Raw genomic sequence first — 14,841 nt, forward strand, 5'->3', positions numbered from 1 at the left:
TTCGGAACTTCCTGCTAAATAATGCCCCCATACTTCAGTTCGACACATGTCACTGGATTTGGGACATATGGCCACTCCCAATTTTATTACGCAACTCATTAATATGATTAATCTTAAAATTTGATCAATTACATGTATTAACTTGCGATTTAATAAGATATATGACACACGTTGCCCACCCCGGATTTATATGAACAGACTAATAAATATGGTTAAAAAAACAACAACACCAAAAATGAAAAGTAAAAAAAAAATTGCATTAAATGCAGCCTAATATATAAGTAATTAACTGCGCTTGCCTTAGAAAGTCATGACAAAAGCTGAGATGCATTAAAAAATCCAAGAAGATGAAGAAAAACAACAAGAGAAAGAAGATTAATAACAGAAACCTTGTAATTCACTTAAAAATCCCGAAAAATCAATTATTAATTATTATTAATATTATTTATCCTCTTGGCAAAAACAATGTGCTGGGATAGACTGCCGCTTTCCAGCGAATAAGGAATAAACTAGCCTATAAAATCAACTAGTGGACTTTTTTTTTAAATTGAATTAAAATTGGTTTATTATTTTATTGCAGACTTAATCTTCGTGTATTCGTTTTTTTAACTTCGCCTACATGAATTACCCCACGGCCTGCTTTACCGAAAAGAATCGACAGGTGACGCCAGTGTCCACTGTGTCACCGTCTTCTATGGACGCCTTATAAATATATATATATATATATATATAAATATATATATATATATATATATATATATATGTATATATATATATATATATATATATATATATATATATATATATATATATATATATATATATATATATATATATATATATATATATATATATATATATATATACACACACATACACAAGATAACATCCCAACTTAAAATTCTTCACACAAATGCAACTCTTCTGTGTGTTTTTGTTTGAATAAGTGTGCACAAATGAGGTCGTTGCTAGAGAGGGAACTTAATGAAACACTTCATAAAGGCTTCGAATGGTCCTTTAGAGTGTAGAAATGATACTTTGAAAGAAAGTGGGGAGGTGAATTTTCATCGTCAAGTTATTTTCGTTACGCGCGCGCTGGGACCGCGGTGCTCATTAAAGATAAATATGTATTTGTGCTCTTAACACGGCCGCGGCGTCTTGTCCTCTCGGGCTCTCGGCTTCTTCTTGAGCTCATCCTTCTCTTTCTTGCGTGCGCTGCACGCTGCACGCATTGGCGTTCGCGCACTTGTGGGGGAAGCTGGCGCGCTCTTGCTGCTCAATGCGCCACTTGGTCAGACGCGAGCATCCCGTCGGACGAGCACAACTGGACTCCAGCGGGATTTGCTCCTAACAAGTACACGCGTGAAAGGGGATTGCTTTTGTTTTCGGTTTTGAATGTGTGGCAATGGAATTCCTACTCGTGGATTTAAAGTGAGAACCAACTTTGCGCATTTTCTTCCAACGAGACTGTTTCTTGTCGCGCGTGAGGAGAGGATGATGCTCGCTGGACTCTGTCTTCTTCTGCCTCTTTTAGGTACATATTCGCCTCTTTCTTTTCGGCCTTATTTGTATTTTTTTGCGGTGGCGGTGAGGGTGAAGCCTGGTTCAAGCTGGAGAAGCTCCCAAGGTTCGTTCGAAGGTCCGCCTTGTCAGGATAATCAACTTTTATCCACAAAAGTTTGAATACTTATCATGGTCCTGTCCCCTCACTTGTAATCGTTCATATTTGATAGTAAAGTTTGCAAATTTGGAAATGAAGATATTTGCACTGAATGGAACGTTTCTGCCAATAGCTGCATCACGAGACTGCTGCTATTCAGAAATGTTTCTAATGTCTGACTCTTTCGTGTAGCTAAACAGAAACACCAACATACCACAAACATGTGCACAAGACTTGATACAAAATGAGTGAAAATGAGAAAAAATAATAGAGGGCAATATCGATCTGCGTCCCAACAAAAATTTTATAAAATGAAAAAGAAAAACGTTCTAATGCTTTGAGCCTTTCATCTCATCGTTGTACCAAAATATCAGAAACAGTAAAACTGTTGTTCTAGGAATGACAATGGCACATTGATGTCCAAAATTGTATTATCAAAACACAAATAATGACACTGTAATATAGCAATAAGAATTTCTTTCTAATATTTTGATGCTTTCTTGTAGCGATAAAAAAGATAAGCGACATATCACAAACACTTGTACAAGACTTGATACAAAACATTCAACATGTCATTTATCTTACTTTTAAACTGAGAATTGTTTAAAATAACTATTTAATTCATTTTAATATTGGAACCAGAATATCACAAACCAGCATTGAGACATTTTTTAATATTTTGACTAGGACCACAACTAACAATTGTTTTAATGACTATGTCGATTATTCTTTCAGCTAACTTATGAATCAGATTTAAAACCATCTATTTATTATTAATTGACAGTGCAGGAAATGCAAAATCTTGGAGTGATTGTAATTCATTTCTTGGTTTGGTCCGTTGTAACATCCGTCAGAAAATTCCCCCAAAAATATTGTTCATTGATTTACAACGTGAAAGCAGAAGTTTGAAAATATTTGAATCCAATGAAACACAAATATAAGGAGTCTGCTACCTTGGAGGACGACAGAAATAATATTTACTGTTGAAATGCTGGAACACTGATATGAATTGAATTTAAGATAATTTAAGTTAAACAAAGTTTCTAAAGATTATTCAAATCGTTGTTGATACATAAATTATTATTTTAATTGCTTTCTGCATGATTTGAGGCCATCTTTGTGCCAAACACGTATTTTGCTAAATAAGGTGCGAAACTTCACTAAGTTGGGTCATAGTGTCCATTCTCTAATGAAAAACAAAAAGTTGCGCTTTGCCGCCTTCCTGTGGAAACTACAGGCAATTACAAAATTTTTATGTGGGCTGCATATCTTCGGGGATTTTTGCAAAAAACACAAATGACAAAATACCTTCGCCCTGAAACCTAGTTTTTGCACTGTTTCGAATGTTTCAAGGCAGTTCAATGATCCGTCTATATGATGTCGCGCAACCTAAAAAAAAAATTCAGGTTGTCCCTAATCAAGTGCCCCTTGGCCTTTCCAGATGGGCTGCACGGGGCCGAGGAGGGCGGGCGGGCATCGCGCATGGACTGCGTGCGGGCCAGCGAGCAGTGCCTGAAGGAGGCGTCATGCAGCAGCAAGTACCGCACCATGAGGCAGTGTGGCGCGGGCGCCGCCAAAGAGGGCAACTTCAGCGGCGTGGCGCGGCGCGACGCGCAAGACGAGTGCCGCAGCGCCGTGGATGCGCTCAAGCAGAGCCCGCTGTACAATTGCCGCTGCAAGAGGGGCATGAAGAAGGAGAAGAACTGCCTGCGCATCTACTGGGGCATCTACCAGACCTTACAAGGTGCGCCTGTCGGTCAGTCTGTATGGAGAGGAGTCGAAACAAGTTATTACTCATTCAACTGTTCATGGAGGCCGTCCCAGCTCCTCTGTCTAAGCTCCTCAGTACGGCACACTAATATTCGTGGTTCTTCGAAGAGCATTTAGAATATGTGATTCTATGTATTCTTATATTGTCAGTCTGTATGTGTCGCGCACCATTTTTTGTCCAAACGTTGCTTAAAGGGGGAACAACACCATCGCAATGACACTATTTGTTAGCCCATCTATGGAGTTTCCCATTAGAGGTTAGCATTAAGCTGAACAGATTTTGAACTGAACGCAAGTTTATTTAGAGAGCTCTTTAAAAACAACCACAGCTGCATAAAAGTGCTGTAAAAAACAAAGAGAATTAATCAATTAATCACATAAAAAGAGGAAACAAATTAAATAATTAAATCCAAAAGCCATAGAATACAAACGTACTATCATTGGAATTTCCTTTTTCATGAAAAAAGTGAGAAAAAATATATATCACAATTTTTGTCAAAACAAATCTATGATTTTATTGTAAGGCCTTATCATTGAAAAAGTCAAAAATTATCACAGGTCTTCATATCCACGCGATCAGGATCAAGCACTCGGTCTCCCTTCAAAAATCGACGCCCTCTCGCCTGCCTTTCACGCGGTCCTGCGGAGGCGAGATGCACTTTGACCTCCGCAGTCACTTTCTGCGGACTTAACGTAGCTTGAAAGCCCTCAGCGCTGGCCAGTTGCAGTTTAAAGGCTGCACCACCACTACAGGAGGAGGATGCGAGTGAGGGGAAGGGGGTAGGGGGTTGTCTGGATGTGTGTGTGTGTGCGTGGGTGGGGGTGTGTTGGGGTGGGGGTGTGTGTGTGTGTGTGTGTGTGGGTTGGGGGGCAGGGCGGCACTGAGGGGGCAAGCAGTAAACTCCATGCCGTCCCTGCGAGGCGACTTGCAGTTGTGCAAGGCCGCTGACCAAGCTGCCTAATCAAGCGTGATGCTGCAGGCCAGCGTAGATATTGACTGACCCACATAAACGCGTCACACGCAGGACGCTCATAAACAACGCGTCAATATGCAGACAAGACATGTCTACATCATTCTACCAGTGGCATGAATCACCAAGAAATTTATGTTCCACTATTTTGGGATTATTTTTTTGGATTGGATCTAGTGCTGTCAAGGATTTCGACATTTGTAACTAATTGCCCAATTTTTCCCACATTAATCTCAATTAATCACTTTTTTCAAATCCGATTTTTTTACTTGAGTACTAGTAGTAGTGTATATATATATATATATATATATATATATATATATATATATATATATATATATATATATATATATATAAATACAAATTCTGTATATAATACTAATTTTTACAGTTATGCCAAGTTTGTAATCATTGAGTGTAATAATTGCCATCATAATTAAATTTCGATTCATTGCACAGGCCTATTGAGCCACCATCCATCCTACGATACCATAATTGATTCTGGGAATTAATGTAAATTGAAAACATATTGCAATTGACTGTATATGTTATCAGAGATTCCGCCGTAGGGCACGTGGGTCGGTTTCCTGTCGGCCGGTCTTTTGGGCACCTCTCTTTATGAAACAAACTCGGCGTTCTTATCTTTGTCAAGGCGGAACGATTGCATTCGATGTCATGATTTGTACTTAATAATAAGTCTGGTGAGCATCTTCGTCACATCTGTCTGTAACTTGGCCTTCTTCCCGGCAGGCAACGACTTTCTGGAGGATTCTCCATACGAGCCCGTCAACAGCCGCTTGGCGGACATTTTCCGCCTGGCCCCCATCATCGGTGAGTGGACACGATACCTTTCACGCCGCCACTTGTGTTTTTTGTCCAGCGCTCTGCGCCGCTCTGAGAGCCTCCTGTAGTTTGTCCGCTGTTGATCTGCACCCTGCCCCTTTACAATCCTTCTCCTCTTCCTCACCGTTACCCGGCCACGCCGCATGGAAGTGATCCTGCATGGTGGAGACAACTTCTGAGTCTCATTGAGCAGTGATGAAAGATCGGGTGAAGGTTGTTCCACGTTGTAACAGCGTCGTACTTCTGTTCGGCAGTTCCTTTAGTTAGCCTTGTTTCATCTTGAGATCTGTTCAATTCCTTACATTTGTTAAGGGAAGTGAATCTTCCACTGTGGTTTCAGCAAACCTCCCCAATCCCAAGGGGACGGGCCAACAAGATTGGACAAGGCTGATTTTTCTCACAGGTCATTTTACAAATGTAAATGTTGTTTAGTCAAACTGGCCTATTGGACAAATATGACAAGACCCAAGCAAGGAAATAAATTGAAATATGACGAATTACCCTTTAAGTAGCGGTTAAAAAATACTTTTTTTTCTACACCCAAAAGACGTTTCAGTACAGATTCTACTCCCTTCACTTAAGTGCAAACCCTGAAAGGTATTAAAAAAAAAAAACAAAGTAAGAAGTGAAAATTAAATCAAAATAACAAAATATATATTCACGTTACTCGAGTGTATATTTCCCAAATAGTCATAGATTTTTTTTTTCTTTAAACACATTCGCCACACATCATTTTTGGAGATAGAAACCTCAAACAATTCAGTCTTCTTGTCATCCTCAATAGTTGAAAAAGTGCCAAATGGATGTTGACAAAGTGAGGAGATGACTAGTACAACTATCTATTTTCAAATGTCGGGAGTAATGATAATAAAACGTTGCCAGAAAATTTAATTTGCAACTGAAGCGCAGCCACTTTACAATCGACTTGCATTTAGTAAACAAATACGAGTTTTCCATGTGCCACCTCTTAGCTCTCCATGTGTAAGCCGTGCAGATCGGGATCTGCTCTTCCGGTATTCTTCCCATGAACGCTGGTGTCTTGAGACTGTCTCACAAGGCATGTGATCACCGCCGCAGCTTAAGATCGCCCAATCGAAGACACGTCAAACCAAAGTGACGCGCTCAGCCTCCTCATCCACAAAGACGTCCTTTTTAGCCGCCTCGGCTGCGCTCAAAACAAAAACAATGCTTCTCCTCCTCGTTCGGCTGACGTCATAACGTGGGTGGCGGCAGGATCAAAAAGCGTCCCATGCCCATTTTGAACATCTCATTGAACATGGAGGAGGCCACACAGAAAATCGGAACGGGTGCCATGGCTGAAAAGGAACGATAGATTATTTTTTTTATTTTAATCAATGAATTGGGGAAAAAAACATTCTAAATCCATTTGAAATGTTTGAAGACTGGGAACAATGTCATACTCATTTGTAAGAGATATTGCTTTTCACCATTTTAGTTTTCCTCATTTTTGTGGTGGTGGCTAAAACAGGGCCTAGTCGTGCACGTGGGCGTGCTTGGCGCACCCCCCCCCCCCCCCAATAACAAGTTGAGCACCTTTGTTGTTGACGGTATCTGGTGCTGGATTCCAACACCCCGATAACTCATGTTCCCTTGGGATAGTCTGCTTTAGAGCGCCTCATCGTCCTGCAGTTTGTCACACGAGGCGGGATTGTGAAAAGAGAGCGGTGTGGGAGGACTGAAAAAAGTAATTTTAACAGCCAGCGTGGGGCTTAGGCAGCAAGTTGGTCAAACATTGTTTGCTGGCCTGTAAGTTGTTTTGCCTCTTACTTTTTAGTTCTACCACAGCCTGTTTAGGCAGCAAACCAGTTAGGGCTGAATCGTGTACTCTTGTTGGCTGCTGATTGTGTGTCTTTAATTGAAAATGCCCTCACCAAAGTCTTCCTGTTTGGTTTACGTATTGATTGATACGGCAGCTTGTTTAGGCAGAAGACAAGATGGGTCTGAAAGTATCGCACCTTTGCTTTGTTGAGTTTGAATTTTGTCTCACACCTACCTCTTGTCATGTTGCTATTCCTTTTTTGTCTCGTCCTGTTTCTCTTCTGATTCTCATGGTTCAAATCAGACTCACAGAAAGCTCCTTTTCCTGCTTACTTTGTTTTTTATTCCTATGGCACCCTGATGAGACAGCAAACTAGTTGGGCCTGTCGTTGAAAGCTGCCTCACAGTAAGCTCCTCGTGCGGTTTCATCTGATTCCGACAGCCGCCCGTTGAGGCAATCGCGTACATTTTCCGTTCCTGCCAAGTAACCGGCCAGATTGAAAACGATGTCGGTCCGTTGCGCCAAAGAGCCTTTTAAAAGAAAATCTCTTTAGACAAAGTATGATGAGAGAAATGTCAAAGTCAGGCTAAAAAAGTGACATAATGGAGTGTCTGGGCTGCGGCCAGCCGTGTCCTGCTCGGGCTGCAAACTGAAGATGATGATGAGATTGACATTAGAGCTTCCTAAAAGTGCCACTTAGGAAGCTTCTCTTCCCGCCAACTTCTCCTCGGTGTGCAAGCTGTAATGCAACTTCATCCGGGACTTTGTCAACTAAGCGTGCAAGTTTTCCTAGCACATTTTCACAAGACAAACTCTTTGTGCGCAAGGGCTATTCATATGTCAAATTGTTTGGGAATACTTTTTCATTTGTATTTAATAAAAAATTATGAGATGAAATCAATGAACGAGACCTTCAATGAAAAACACTATTAAATGAACACCATCGTGCTCATTTTATCATTCAAATTCATTCAGCCATTATCCGAGCCACATATTATTCATAATGAAGTTATAATCAGGGACAGCGCCAAGATTAGAATGGGGGCTTGACCCTTTACAAAGGGGGGAGAAGAAAATTATTTTATACGATCAAATATAAAGCTGGAAGGGCTTAACTGGGGCTGCACAGATTTCTAACGGAGATATGTTCAATGTATATGGAACATTATTTTAGCAATATTGCCTCATTGGATTGAAAATAAATCAAATTACTCATGGTTGGTGTGTCTGCATGGGAGAATGCATCGAGCCCACCCTAAGGTGACGCACCAACCGATGAATACGACCCCCGTTACGTATCCCGCCACCACCAGCGATGCAGTTGGAAAATAATTCCTGTCGGTTCACAGTTTTTGCACGTGTTGGTCCTCAGTGTTTGTCAGCATGTCCCCCAAAAAAAAGATCCAAGACAAAGAAAAAATCGTCCTAACAAACACATTCAAATGAATTGAAAAATAATCTGTGATTTGAAGGATTTGTGATCATGTCCTAATATTTATGGAGCTGTTTTTTTGCATGTGCCCCCCCCAGCCCTGCTGGAGTTTGGATCAGTAGCAATCCAGCCTATGCTTGGGACCAATTTATTTTCCAACCTGCATGTTTGACAAGCATCCCTGCAGTAATTACAAACCGCTTCCCCGGCTTGTTAGGGATGTTTCTTTTTTTTTTTCCCTTCGCTCACTCTCTTGCTGGCTGTGTGTTTAAGTGTGTTTGTCTCGCCCCCTCGCTCCTTAATCTGCGTCCTCCTCCTCCCTGTTGGCTGCCGGCGGAGCATCACCCACTCGACGTGTCGACACTTCAAACGCCTCGCGGAAACCGACGTGGCAACATCTGTTGGGTGGGAGTTGGGGGGCAACTGCCAGAAGCTGAAGGGCCGTCAGCAAGTCCCTCGCAATAAGTGGCTAACTCATTTGCGGCCTCGTCAATACGTTATCGCGCAAGTCACGTACGGCGTCATTCACATCATCTGTCACAATTCGAATGTATAGAAATGCCATTGATCTGTTCCGGGCCCCATAAAAAAAAAAAAAAAAAATTGTAATACATCCATTATCCAAACCACTTATCCCCACAGTATGTTGCAAAATAGCACCCTATAATATTCATAATTAAAAAAAAATGCATCATAATACATTTTGGCTCCATCCACTGGGTGTGATTCTGACTTGTCTGCGAGAATTCTATAAACTAAACGACCAACTCTACTATAACCTTTGATAAGATTAGAAAATGTGCAGTCTCATCACATCATCATAGTAAAACATATATTTTCATTATTTGGAGATGCACCGCTGTTCAAAAGTTTGTTGGAAAAAAAGATTCTTGTAACGCTTGGGCCAAGTTGATGTTTCGGTGCGTATTTTCAACAAATCTATTTTGCAGGAAACCTGAAGAGCCACTTGATTTGCTTAGTGGGTTGCATAAAATGTTGAGGGGGCTTGGGGGACACAAATTGACATTTGTGCGGAGATAAGGCTGTGTGTGCGTGTGTGTGTATGTGAGTGCATTCATGGGAGATAAAGATAAAGTCAGGATGGGATTGCGGAGGAGTTCCAGAGGTAGAAAGAGGATTTATTTTGCTGTGAAGGAGCATCTTGCCTGATCTTTCTGCACTTGTTTTTTTTCCCCCGAAATTCACACTTGGCTGACTGACAACATGCCGAGTCTTTGATCTGCTACATGGCGGCTCAACTTGGCAGCGTACTCGTTCACAAGTTGAACATGTCGATTTACGTGTCATCGAGGCTCACTGGGGTGACTTCCACTTGTCCGAGTTTGTCACTGACGCAACCCAAAATGGCGGCTTCAAGCCCAAAATGATTAATGGATTGTTGTTCATATGTCATTTGGAGTTTTTTGTTTGACCTCTGAAACTGCTATCTGGACTAGTTAAAAAAAATGTTCATCTATTTTTTTTTTTTAACTTGGTTTGGGCAAAACTTAAAAGTTTTAATTGTAAATAACGGCTTAATTATGTTGTCGTCAAACTATGACTGCTCATGTACAGAGACTAAAAGAAATAAAGGTAGAGAAGGAAGAAGAAGGGCGGACATTGCCGTGATGAGTGACGAAACTCGATAAAACTGAAAAGTCAGATTTTTTTTTAAACAAAACCCTCGATTTTTTTTAAGTCAAATTATAAATTCTAAAAAAAGAAAATACAAAATATGTTTGAATTTGAATGAATACAAAAAGGTAACATTAAAAAATATTGCACTCTAGTTCCGTTCATGTTTGTGTGATTTAACATGCTAGCCATATTCGAAACCAACTTGGTTTTGATTTATTTATTTTTTTGTTCATTTTCAGAGTTTTTGAATATTTTTGAAAGGTTGGTGGGCTTTGGAAGAAAAAAAAATCATTCAATGTGTCATGTTTGTCAAGCTGGTGTCGCCATTACATGAGTCGTATCGTCCCAGGGCCGTCCGAGTTGGTCTCGTCTCCTCTTCGTCTAATCAATAGCGCACTGTGTTAGATTGGAAACTTGAGTCCGTGTCTACACGAATCTATCGATTTTTCCTTTTTTTTTTTTTTATTTTAAATTTTTTTTATTTTCCTCTCACTTTGCTCTCTGTGCTCAGGGAAGCTTCCAAAGCACTCTCCTTCTTTCAGGCAGACCCATGATGGACACGCAGTATGGTGGAGGAGGAAGCAACCCTTTCGCCTAGCTTGTGTCGCAGCCGGTCCACTCTTCTTTGTTTTTTTGTTTTTTTGGGGTGTACGAGAAGCAATGTGGCGCTGATGAGGGAGCGGATGCGTCAACAGATTTGCAGTTTGATGCAGTTGTTGCTTAGCATTTAATGCAGTGATTGTCAAGTGGCCGGACTTTCTGCGATTTGTGATCAAAGCTGTGTAGTTTGGGAATTTTAATTACACTTAGTTTTTATTTTGTTTTGAGTTATCTTTTTACATTTATTCCGTATTAAATAGTTTCAAGGGTTGCTTTATTAGATTAGATTAGTTTCAGTTTTTTCAAAAATGCTTGTTTTTAGTTTTAGTATTAGTCGTTTTTTAAGTGTTTTACTGGTGTGCAAGATTAAAAAAAGACCATTATAAGAATTGTGTATTTTTAAAAAAAAATGAACAAATCTATTATTTGAAAACATTTTGAAAATACAGGGTGCAGTTGTTCAGTCTTGCTAAGTTCCATATTTTGAATTGATGACTATAAATATATATATATATATATATATATATATATATATATATATATATATAGACATGCAATTACTCTGACACTTGCACAAATTCTGACATAAAGACAGCTGGAGTTTTATTGAAGGACCATTGGGGAAAAAAAAAGAAAAATAAGCTAAAAAGAAACTCCCAATGCATGAAAAAAAATGTTTGACCAAAATTGGAACTACAATCTTCAGAAAACATGTTGCAAATTATATTTATATTTAATTTCATTCATATTTCATTTATATTTCAACATATAACGGTAAAGACATTTTAGCATCACTCGAGAGCAATTTTTTATTTATTATTTAGTTATTAACTTTTAAATGACAGCAACGACCGATCATTGTAATACTCAATTCAGTAAAATGAATTGCCTTTCCAAAATGAAATTCAGTGTGCTATGCATTTACCATTGCTGCTCAAATCAAAATGACTTGAAAATTGCCCATAAAAGTGTTGCGACTTTGCGCCACTCGTAAAACGCGGAATCCACGATGACTGATTGACACGTTTTAAGTTGAGAGTGTTTTTATCAGAGTGTTTGTTAGCTGCAATGTCCCAGCAATCTAATCATCAGCAAGAGCTTTTTACATTTGTGCCGCATGCTGCTTTACAGAGCACAAGTCTCCGCGGTGCACTTCTCACTTTTCTCATGAAGTAGTCCATCATCTCGGATTGGTCCGGCTCTGTTGCCATGGAGATGTTTACCGCTGCAGTCAGGAAAGGGAAGCAATGCGCCATGTTCACAAATGATCTCCACCAGGTATTAAAAATGCGATTATCCAGTTGAAATGTTTGAGACCATTAGGCTCTAATTTAAGGAAAAGCTCAAGAAAGTATCGCCGGCTGGAATTAGTTTGGAAACGACTTCTCTTACTCCGGAAATAGTTTTGGTGCCCGAGCCGTTATTTCCCTTTCTTGAGATTTAAAGCCTCCTTGAAATGGTTTTGTCTCTTCGTCGTTGTTGCTCTTGGACCAAATGAACTTCCGTTTTGACGGTTTACTAAAACACACATGCAAAAACTCAACATATTTAGCGGACGTGTTCATCATGGTGAAGACAAACCTTCTTTCCTTCAATAATAATCTTGTCTGAGAATTTTAGGCTGATTCTGACCAGATTTGAACCACCCAAACTTGCCACATTATTGAGGCGCTTGGGAAGCGCGTGGCATCAAGTTTGATTCGTCTTGACAGCACCTCTGGAATGTTTTGAAAAGAAGAGAATTTGACTGAGCACAAACAAATGTGGTCGATGATGAGAAGACCAAGAAAAAAAGCAATCACGAGGCCATGACCCAAAAAAAAACGATTGATGGTTGCCAATTAGCATTAAAGTGACAATGTTGTCATTTTGGCTGTTTTGACTTGACAAAACGACATTTGGCAGGCATGAATAAACCCACAAAAACAGCCTCAGGAAGCCATGCATGAAAAGACTCAGAAAGTCATTTTTAGGTCATTTTGCCCATTTTCCAGGGGTCGTTCAAAAATTAATTGGTCCGAAAAATTCTGCCCGCCAACCCAGTTTGATTTAGCTACATGAAATTTGGTAGGCATGTCCACCATGAGAAGACCCACAAAAAAGTCTCAACAAGCCATGTCCATAAAGACACACAAAGTCTGCCATCTTGGTCTGAAGAGCCCATTTCAGGGTCCTTCCTTCAAAGGTGAGCTTGTTGTTGAGCTTTTGCCCGATTGCTACCCAATTTGAAGCTGATAAACTCGCCAGATGGGCAATGCCAAATGGTATATTCTGTTTATTTGCATCGAGTCTGTTTGCGGTTATTTGGCCCAGCTTTAAAACAGCTCCTTTCGGTCTTGTTAACGTCAGAAATGAAGACATTTATGAGGTATTAGTTGTCAAATTGTGTTTTAATTCCACTGAAATCCTTGCAAAGGTCAAACCCACCAGTCCCGTTTTTTCTTAATCACTCCACCACCTGTCAGCCAGCCTCCTACTTCATCACGTTCCCGTGTCACGATGGTGGCGTCCAGCTGTTCGGCGTTCCAACGGCAGTCGGATCGCCGGCCGGCCGGACCGCCGGCTGGCTCGCGGCGGGCCAAGAAAATAATTTAGTCAAAGGCGAGCAGGTTTGAGTCCCTCCGAGAGACCTTTTATTGGATGCCAGGCTGCGGGGTGATTTGTCATCATTAATAAATGCGGCTGACAGCTCCAATCAGCGAGAGGTGGCCCGGCGCCAGATCCGGCAGGTCCGCCACCCTGCATGCGTCGACGCGCAATTAACTTTCTTACACACGCTTACATGACGGTGCGGTGAAATTCGAAAGCACGTTACACACATGCCCAAGAGGTGTGACTTGAAATGAAAATAGAATCATTTAGGCCAGCGGTTGGCAAAGTGGGGTCCGCAAGTGTGTCCATGCCGCTCATACAAAAAATAAAACGACCGGAAAACTTTAGCGCTTCATACGACCTGTTCATATGACTTTTTCACGCAGGTAAACTGCGACATGAGCATTAGTGATACACAAATGAAATAGCTTTCTACACAACAGGGTCACTAGCAAAAGCTAGCCCCCCACCACCTCCCATTCTGGCTTTTACGAGTCTGCTTTCAATACAGCTATTGCGAGTTCACGTGTTCAGATAACGAAATTGAGATGAATTTTGCGATTGTGATTCCGCCGTCAATGCTGTGTGTCAATCTGACTCTTTTTTGGTTCTCATTGGGTGAGCAAATGAATAAATACAATTTTTTTGTTAGCTTTTTCTTTTTAATATTTTGACATATCCAGTATGCAAGCTGATAAACGTAAATATATCCTTAAGTGGAATTGCTTCTCATGGCAATGTCTGGAAACCAAAAAGATTTATGCAGTTTTTGACTTGCTTAACAAGACCTCGGAACTATGATTTCTTGGATTTGTGAACCGTTTTTGGCATGGACTGGCAAAAAGAGAAGTGGTGATTTTTTTCGAGCACTGCAAAACAAACATTGGCTGTGTGTGTTGCACATCGCAAGAGAGGTGCTGTAGCTTTTTTTGTTTGTTTTTTTTTTGCTCTTAATCAGTCCTCGGAATGGCTCCTAAACAAAAATGGAAAACCGCTCGCAGTAGTGTTATTAGCAAACTAATTACGATTGAAAGAATGCGACCAAATTTCTTGCCGTTAATGGCTACTTATTTGGAAGGGATGAGTTTTCAAGCAATCCCTGCACTGGGCTAACCAGACAATTTTTGTCACATCATCAAACCTCACTGTCATGTTTCGCCCACAAGTCATCACAAAATGTTTTTCGTTCTTCAAATGCGGTATCCATGAAACTAAAATCTCCAGATGTTTGTCATTCATTGATCTCCGGAACTTTCAGCGGAACAACATTTCAACTAAGATGGCTGCTTCAAACCAAAGTGACAGACGTGTTATGTATTTCCCAACATTGATTATTTCAGACTCTTTTTGCAGGTATAGTCATGAAAGCTCACTTCACAAATTTGCCGTCATTACGGCAGAGTTGTCAAATGGTTCATATACGTTGCCATGCTTCACCTACACGTGATGAACAAAACATAATGCCTCATCATTTAATTTGATCAAATCAGTTGCAGGTTGTACGGATGCTTTGGTCATACAGAAACGCTCCAAAATTGCCCCAGCCGAGTTATAA

The 14,841-nt window shown here is 40.4% G+C and overlaps 1 protein-coding gene across 2 annotated transcripts in view; it reads left to right on the forward strand.

The window, feature by feature from the left end:
• The first annotated feature begins 1,160 nt into the window (after nucleotides 1-1,160).
• gfra1a (gdnf family receptor alpha 1a) overlaps nucleotides 1,161-14,841 on the forward strand; it is a 51,503-nt gene continuing 37,822 nt past the window's right edge. For both annotated transcript variants that reach the window (XM_088305310.1, XM_088305312.1), the window contains exons 1-3: nucleotides 1,161-1,534; nucleotides 3,102-3,404; nucleotides 5,152-5,232. In XM_088305310.1, coding sequence (XP_088161436.1) covers nucleotides 1,396-1,534; nucleotides 3,102-3,404; nucleotides 5,152-5,232 — 523 coding nt within the window. In that variant the 5' untranslated portion in view covers nucleotides 1,161-1,395. The remainder of the gene's footprint in view (nucleotides 1,535-3,101; nucleotides 3,405-5,151; nucleotides 5,233-14,841) is intronic.

The sequence above is a fragment of the Idiotropiscis lumnitzeri genome, chromosome 9 (genome assembly GCF_059441095.1).
Source record: "Idiotropiscis lumnitzeri isolate Australia: NSW breed Sydney's pygmy pipehorse chromosome 9, RoL_Ilum_1.0, whole genome shotgun sequence".
Classification (NCBI taxonomy): Eukaryota; Metazoa; Chordata; class Actinopteri; order Syngnathiformes; family Syngnathidae; genus Idiotropiscis; species Idiotropiscis lumnitzeri.